Raw genomic sequence first — 8,184 nt, 5'->3', positions numbered from 1 at the left:
GAAGAGCTAGGAGCCTCAGGGGAAGTGGGAGCCCCCAACGGCCCGCAGACTCCCCCAAAGCGGAAGAGGCGGCCGCAGGTTTGACCCAGCTTCCTTCCGACGGCATCTGCAGGAGCCTCCGGGCCCGACTTAAGCTCCCAGGTGCCCTGGCTCCCCCACGGGGAACGCTGAGGGATGGCCGACTAGGTCCTGTCCAAGTACAGGACCTGAGCCTCAGACAAATCCTGGACCTGCCAGAATAACTCGGCCTCCAGTGCTGTCTCCATTTGCCCCCAACATGTGGTAGGAGAGGGGTATGGGAAGTCTGGGGTGTGGGATAAGAACCCAGTATTGATGAACCTTAGAAAGACTCCTGACCAACCCCCACCTCATTGTATGGAGGCAGAAAGAGCAGCCCAGTGACTTGCCCAAGGTCACACAGCTGAGCCTAGAAAGCAGATGGTCTAATTCTCAGAGCCTCTGCCTTTCTCTTCCGCAGGTGTTCAGCTGCTCCTTGCTGAGGACTTTGGTGGCTGGGGGAGGAGCATGGATGGGGAGGCTAGGGGTGTGTGGAGAAGGAAGGAGGGCCTTTTGGAGCTTGCCCCTCAGTACCAGAGGAAGCAGCTCAGGTCTTCACTGGGTGGAGTCCACTGGGAAAGGGACCCAGCTGTGACTCCAGTGGACCATCAGTGCCTCCCAGTATTCACTGAAATACTGTGGCTTCATGTCCACATGCCAGACTGAGAGTGAAAAGAGACCTTCAAGACCGCCTATCCATATAGAGATGGGGAAATAGAGGCTCAGAGAAGAGAGAAGACAGAGCATTCACAATGGTATGTGGCTGAGCCCAGGCCCCTACCTGCTCCCCTAGCCAGGGCTCAGGCTCCTGTGGACACTGACTTCCTCCTCCATGCCCCACACCCTTACAGTTACAGGGCACTGATAATCAAGGCCTCCTGCCAGCACCCCACCCCATCCTGTCTCTAGGTGGCTGGGTGGTGTCCCAGGCACCCAGAACCTGCTCACCACAGTAAGTCTCGATACCCTGTGAGGAGGTGGGCAGGAGACATGAGGCTGCCAGTGTGCTCGTCCTTGGAGGGCAGGTGTCCCAGGGCAGAGCTGGGAATTCAGAAAGCTCTTGGGAGTACCTGTCATGCAGGTTTGGGGGGTATGTTGGTAGGTGGGCGGGAGCATTGAAGGTGGTGTATGGGTGTGTGTCAGTGGGGTGAAGGCCCTGGAGGGGGGCAGAGCGTGCCACATGGGAATTAATGCCATTCATACACCCTGCGGAAATGACTTTTCAAATGCATATAATCTCAAGCATGCAAATGAGAGGCTTGCTTCACCCTGTTTAATATGAATGATCGGCCTCTGAATAGCTATTATTATACACCACATTGCAGCAATTATGTTGTTCACTGGGTGTCGCTCTGTATCCCCCCAATAAGAAGACAGAAAAGAAAGGAGCACCTCTGTCTGCATCCTCCTTCTTCCTTTTTTCTCTTTTTCCAAACTTAACTGTCTGATCTGCAACTTTATGGTATTACTTGAGTGTTGGAAGAGGGGCACTCTCCCTAACCCCAGGGAAGTAACTGCCAGATTCTCTTTCCTTTCTCCTTTGCATGCATTCACCCCTGAGGCTTTGGTCTTTGTCCCCTGGGGCCCAGGAGTTCTCAGATCTCAGAGAAGCTAGACTTGGAATCAGAGCGGGCAGCTGCTCTCCACCACCAGCAGAGCCAGGGTTGGGGAGGGGGGCCCTCCCTCCTGTCTCCCCATCCCCCTCATGTAGCTGAGGCCCAGGCCTCAGCTTGTGGGGAAGGTGCTGCTGGCTGGGTGGTTTCAGGGGAGGGGGATGGAGCCCTGTGCTGTGGCTAGTGGAGGATGGTGCCCACCCCATCCATCATTTCACTGCCACTAGCCCTCAGGCTGACATGACCATTAAGGCCTGAGACCGAGTGCTCAATGTCTTCGGAACCATCACTGCCATCCTGCCCTTACCCTAGCCCAGCTCCTCTCAGAAGTTAGGAGTGGAGCAGCAGCTGGGTTGGGGGAAGAGCAAGCCCTTGGGAACATACAGAGAAATTCACAAATACAGGGCACTTGGGAGGCCACTCAGATTCACTGGGACACTGACACCCAGAGTCACAGACAAAGAGGGGCCACAGGAACAGTGATGTGGCTTCTGTGGACCCCTTGTAGTTCTTTGTCTCCTCCCTACTCTGCTTCCAGCCAGGATGAAAGCTGAGCAAATGGCCGGGTACTGGAGTGAAAGGAGAGAATTTGGGAGTAGGAAGGAGATGCTTTGGGGAAGGAACTAGAGAAATCACAGTCCAGTCTCTTTCTGCAGTTTCTCACTGGTTACCTACAAGGCCCTCATCTGTCAGTTGGGTCAAGGAGACCATGTGGTTATAGGGTCTGCCTAGGCCAAAGGAGACCAAATTGGGGGAAAGAAACTGGCTGGCTTCCATGGACCTTGCTAAATGCTCATGTGGCTTCTCAAATCCCTTGATGATCTCTGTGCGATCTGGGCCAAGTCCTTGACCTGTTTGGGTCTGAATGTTCTCACCCTTACAATTAGGGTGGGTGGAGAAGGCGCTGATCAATACTGGGGCCTGCTCTGTCAGGTGCCATGTACATGCTTGTTTTGTTTGTTCCTCAAAAGACTCAGAGGCGGCCGGGCATGGTGGCTCACGCCTGAAATCCCAGCACTTTGGGAGGCCGAGCCGGGTGGATCACGAGGTCAACAGATCGAGACCATCCTGGTCAACATGGTGAAACCCCGTCTCTACTAAAAAATACAAAAAATTAGCTGGGCATGGTGGCGTGTGCCTGTAATCCCAGCTACTCAGGAGGCTGAGGCAGGAGAATTGCCTGAACCCAGGAGGCGGAGGTTACGGTGAGCTGAGATCGCGCCATTGCACTCTAGCCTGGATGACAAGAGCGAAACTCCGTCTCAAAAAAAAAAAAAAAAAGACTCAGAGGCTGGGATGAAATATACTTGGCCCTTTTAGTCCACAGGTTCCATATCCGTGGATTCAGTCCACCACAGATGGAAAATACTGTACAGTATTTTCAGCATGCAGGACCCACAGATAGGGAGGGCCAACTTTTGTATCCACAGGTCCTGCAGGACAAACTGGGAGGCTTGCGCATCTGGAGATTATGGTATCCACAAGGGTGCTGGAACCAATCCCCCATAGGTGCCGAGAAACATCGTTCTACTACAGACAAGGAAACTGAGAGTTAGGGAGTTTAAGATGTGTCAAATATCAGTAGTGGATACCAAGCATGATCTGACCTGTTTGACTGAAATCCATGTTCCTCTCAAGGTACTGTGACTCTGGTGGGTAGTTGGGGACCCCCCAGAATTTGAGAACAGCTTTTCGTACTAAAGATAGCAGAACCTTGCTAGGTGCAGTGGTTCATGCCTATAATCCCTTAATCCCAGCACTTTGGGAAGCCAAGGCGGGTGGATCACTTGAGGCCAGGAGTTCGAGACCAGCTTGGCCAGCATCTCTACTAAAATTAGCCAGGCTTGGTGGTGTATCCCTATAGTCCCAGCTACTCTGGAGGTCAAAAGTGTCTACTTTTTGACCAGGCTCTGGGCTGAGGGCTTTAAAATGGAAGATGGAAAATGGCACCAGGGCTTCCCTTCATTGCATACCTCCATGCCCAAGCCCAGTGTGTGCTTCCCAGTAGGTGCTGGGCAAGTGGCGGCCTTTTTTATTGTAGAATAATTATTGCTTTGGACCTTCTGTGGCCTGGAGAAGGTGGTCTGTCCTGGGATGGGAGCAAACACAAAGTCCATTTCAGGTGTGGGTGGAAAGGCAGCAGTGTGGTGGGTCCCTAGTGAATAACTTTTGTCTTTGCTTTGTTGGTGTAGGTTTAAGATCCATAGGGGGGCTGGGTGCTGTCGCTCATACCTATAATCTCAGCACTTTGGGAGGCTGAGGCGGGTGGTCAGGAGTTTGGGACCAGCCTGGTCAACATGGTGAAACCCCGTCTATACTAAAAATGCACACAAAAGTTTGGGCTCGGTTGCTCATGCTTGTAATCCTAACAGTTTGGGAGGCTGAGGCAGGTGGATCACCTGAAGACAGGAATTCGAGACCAGACTCCCCAAAATGGTGAAACCCTGTCTCTACTAAAAATACAAAAAAATTATCCAGGCATAGTGGCACACACCTGTAGTCCCAGCTTCTCAGGAGGCTGAAGTAGGAGAATTGCTTAAATCCAGCAGGCAGAGGTTGCAGTGAGCTGAGATCGAGCCACTGCACTCCAGCCTGGGCGACAAGAGCAAAACTCTGTCTAAAAAAAAAATTAGCCGGGCGGGGTGGTGGGTGCCTGTAGTCCCAGCTACTCAGGAGGCTGAGGTAGAAGAATCACTTGAACTCAGGAGGTGGAGACTGCAGTGAGCCAAGATAGAGCCACTGCACTCCAGCCTGGGTGACAGAGTGAGACTTTGTCTTAAACTAAAAAAGCCCTGCTTCATGTCATTATTATAAACAGTGCAAAACCTCAACTGGGACAAAAAAAGAAAAAAAAAAAACCACCGAAAGGGGCAATGCAAGGGCTTTGTCTCCTCCCTTCCCCACCCAGCACGAGGTCTCCTAGAAGTCAAAAAAACATTGGGGAATGTGGAGCCACCCCTTACCTCCGGGGACATCAAGAGGGGCCACACTCCATCAGGTGTCCCAGGAGCAACCTCTGGGAAGTTGAGGAGGAATGGATGCCCAACTCCTCCTGTGGTGATGGTTGTGTTTTTGGGGATCAGCAGTCACTGCACGTTCAGCCTTGAGCCTCAGCCTCTCCCCCATGTCTCTCTTCCTCCTCCAGTTCCCGCTAGAGCGACATGATGGTGGAATCTGCCTCAGAGACAATCAGGTCGGCTCCATCCGGTCAGAATGGCGTGGGCAGCCTCTCCGGGCAAGCCGATGGCAGTGGCGGCGGGCCCACAGGGACAACCGCAAGTGGCACAGGCAGGGACGTGACCACGGGTGCAGATAGCAATGGTGAGATGAGCCCTGCGGAGCTGCTACACTTCCAGCAGCAACAGGTAGGAGCTGGCACGCCTTGGGGTATCAGGGAGGGGGAGAAGGGGCACTAGGCCTCATGCCACTTCATCCTGGCTGCTGGAGCAGCACTCCCTGCCAGGCAGCATCACTACCATTCTTAAGACAGTTCAGCCTCTGAGGACTCCCTGTGCACCCTCCCATTCTGGTGGCCACCTTGAGCCTGGGCTACCACAGCATTTTCAAGAGAGAGAAGTGGGACTTGGAGGTCTGAGATCATGAAGCTTGAAACGGTCCCAGAAGTGCCAATAAGAAGAGACAGACACACACCTGGGCAGCAGGCATGAGATTGGCATGTTGGGTTGTGGGACACTCCACTCTTCACCTACACACTGGCTAGAAAACTGGCTAATTGAACAGGGCTAAGAGAGTGCTGTGCACACAGGGACCTTCACATTATTTCTGTTGCAAAACATTCTCCGCGTCCGAGTCAGCCTGGGCCTCCAATCCAAGCTTCCAAGCTATGAAGAGAGGCCCAGGCAGCTGAGTAAAGGCCAAGAGAGGTAGGCAAAGGCAGACCTCCATTTTTAGGACTCAAACTGGGAACCCCTGTCTGTGTCTTCTATTTCCTCTTCCACCCTAAAGTACAGAGTTCAGGAGTTTTAAGACCAGCCTCTCTGAGGACCTAGAGGCACTTAGAATGGGTCTAGATCTGGTTGGGTGATAACAGAGCAGGGGTTCATGTCCTGGTCCCACCCAGGGAAAAAGGGAGAATCATGCTTGACAAGTTGAGGAGAACCTGCCCAGCCAGCCCTGGCGTTGGGGTTGGGGTCTGCTAGGAACATGGAGAAGCAGGGGCCTGTGTCTACCTTCCTGCTTAGTACCCCACTCCTGCCTCATGTGTGCATGCACATATGTTCCACGGTGCCCTCATGTGCCCCTCTGTGGCCCTGCTGTCTCTCTCAAGTTCACCCTAGGACTCTGTCCTCCTTCTCCTACAACCCAACTTCATAACCCCTAAGGGTCCCTTTCCCACCATATTTCTTAGAGCCAGAAGTCAGACTGGAAGCAGCACCATCAGCAGCTTGGCACCCCTGCACGGAGCTGGTCAGCCAGCAGTAAAGCAAGAATTGAAGAAACCTGGTTTAAGTCCCAGCGAGCCCCTTAACCAGCGGCATGACCCTGACAGAGTCATAGGCCTTCCTGAGCCCTGGCCTCCTTGGCATCTCAAGTACAGAGTTGTTAGGATTAGATGCAATTTGGGTGTGCAACACGTGCAGCTCACTTGTCAATGTGGATGTGAGCCGAATGGAGGACCTCAAAAATCACTTTCTCTTGCCACTGGTGGAGACTGGAACAGGGAAGAGCCTGATGCCCTTCCCTAGGGAGAGAGTCCTCAGGAGTTTGCTGGCATCTCCCATGCCATCCTAAGCAGGTTGTCTGGGGAAGAGACCCACAGAGTCTGTGCCGTCTGCTGTGGAGAGAAGGTTAAAGGACAAAATCCTACCCTTAACCAACATAATAGCAAAACATGCCCCACCAGGAATCCCCAAGGCCACCCATTTTGTATGGCCAGCTCTTCCCTCTCTGAAACAAGAGTTATGAAAAATTTTGAATGTGGTGGAGGTCGGGAGTACTGAAACTGGAAAGTTTCTTTTAAAAAATTACTGAAAGTGAAGAACGAATACAGATCTCTGGATAACTGGGGAAATGTTTGGGGTGGGGAAAGACGGCACTGTCTGTACTGATCAGGTTTCTTGGTTCTGCATTGCACATGAGCCATGTTTTCCCATCTATATTCCACGTTCCAGTTACTGCTGTTTGTTTTGGGGAATATCCCACAGTCCTGGAAAATCCTATATCTGTTTCACAAATAAACTGGGGTGGGGAGTTGGAGGCAGGCAGAGGGCTGTTTTATCCATTTGGGCTCACTATAGGCATAGTGCCCAGGGCCAAGGAACATTAAAAAAGTTTTCTTGGCTCCAAACTATGAAAAGAACCTTGCAAACTTAAAATGACAAGAGTTTCAATTGAAATGAAACTGTCCGTGGGCTATTCTCTACCCTCAATGTATGAATGAAGCTTTTCGGGGACCTTCAAGGGTAACATTTTCTGGTCCCCAACAACAAAAGTTCCTACTTGTAGGTTAAACAAGTATAGGAAAGAGAGCCTGGCCCTTTGGGTTCCTGCTCAACCCTGACCACAAAGTCCTTAGAGGACAAACAGATGCCTTTCTTCTGTTTGGTGCTTTCGGGCCTTCAGGTATGCTGTCATCAAATCAGCTCACCATCCCCGTTAGGTCAATATGATTATTCCCATTTCACAGATGAGACAGCCATAGGTAGGCTCTGACTTGTCGAGATGGCACAATAAAGGCTGCGTAGACCTCAGTCTCCCAGTTCCTAGTTGAGGGCTCAGCACACCTGCCCCTTTGCTTCTTCTCCATCGTGCAGTCCCCCTGGGAAATGGAGGCAGCAAGGCCTCGAGTATAGTGGGTGCTAAAGAATTGTCTGTTGATGAGTAAATGAGTGCATTTCATTTCCAACCTAAAGGGGCTCTGTGATATAAAAGCAGTGCTGCCCGCTGGCCCTAAATAGCCACTTTAGCGCCATCTGCAAACTCGATAGGAAGTGGGGTGGGAGAGGGTCGGTGGACAACGCACTGGTCCCATTCTCCTGGGACCCTCCGTGGCTCTCCAGGCCCCTCTGCCTTTGTCGGTCTGTCTGTCGGTCCTTGTTCCCCTGCTCTCAGTAAACAAGCCCTGGAAATGCAATCCTGGCCTTTGGGAGTAATGAGTTGACAGAGAGGAGAGAGATAAACAGGTCGAGTCAGAAGTCAGGCCCGTGACAGGACTTTAGGCTGAAACAAACAGTGCTGAAGAGGGTGGCCACGTCACTTCGGAACAAGAGCAGGCGCTTGTTTCCATGCAACCAGCAGGCTGGGAGCTTGTTTAAACAGAGGCTGGGGGGTGACCTGGCTTGGCTTCCAGGCCAGGTTTAACTAGAGGGAGAGGGTCCTTGGCTGGCTTCCCCATTTCGGCCCTCAAGGCCCCAGCTTCCGCCTCCCTCATCCCAGCCTGGTCATTGGCGAGTGACAGAGCCATGCCACCTCCACGCTGTCCTTGGGGCTTCACCAAGTCTGCAGTCTTACCCCCATGGGGAATCTGTCTATCCTGAGGGTAAGTTGCAGGAAG

General features: G+C 52.4%; 1 protein-coding gene across 9 annotated transcripts in view; it reads left to right on the top strand.

The window, feature by feature from the left end:
* Positions 1 to 556: 556 nt before the first annotated feature.
* FOXP4 (forkhead box P4) overlaps positions 557 to 8,184 on the top strand; it is a 38,292-nt gene continuing 30,664 nt past the window's right edge. For 5 of the 9 annotated variants that reach the window (XM_012448618.3, XM_012448614.3, XM_012448617.3 and 2 more), the window contains exons 1-2: positions 2,979 to 3,308; positions 4,816 to 5,035. In XM_012448618.3, the coding sequence (XP_012304041.1) occupies positions 4,832 to 5,035 (204 nt within the window). In that variant the 5' untranslated portion in view covers positions 2,979 to 3,308; positions 4,816 to 4,831. Of the gene's footprint in view, positions 813 to 2,977; positions 3,309 to 4,324; positions 5,036 to 8,184 lie in introns of those variants that run through there. The other 4 variants (XM_064361064.1, XM_012448612.3, XM_012448611.2 and 1 more) reach the window with 4 other exon arrangements.

This window comes from Aotus nancymaae, unplaced genomic scaffold (genome assembly GCF_030222135.1).
Source record: "Aotus nancymaae isolate 86718 unplaced genomic scaffold, 86718_ANA_hifiasm-v0.15.2.pri h1tg000040l, whole genome shotgun sequence".
NCBI lineage: Eukaryota > Metazoa > Chordata > Mammalia > Primates > Aotidae > Aotus > Aotus nancymaae.
Note: the sequence above shows the minus strand (reverse complement) of the source record. Positions and strands in the feature narration are given on the sequence as shown.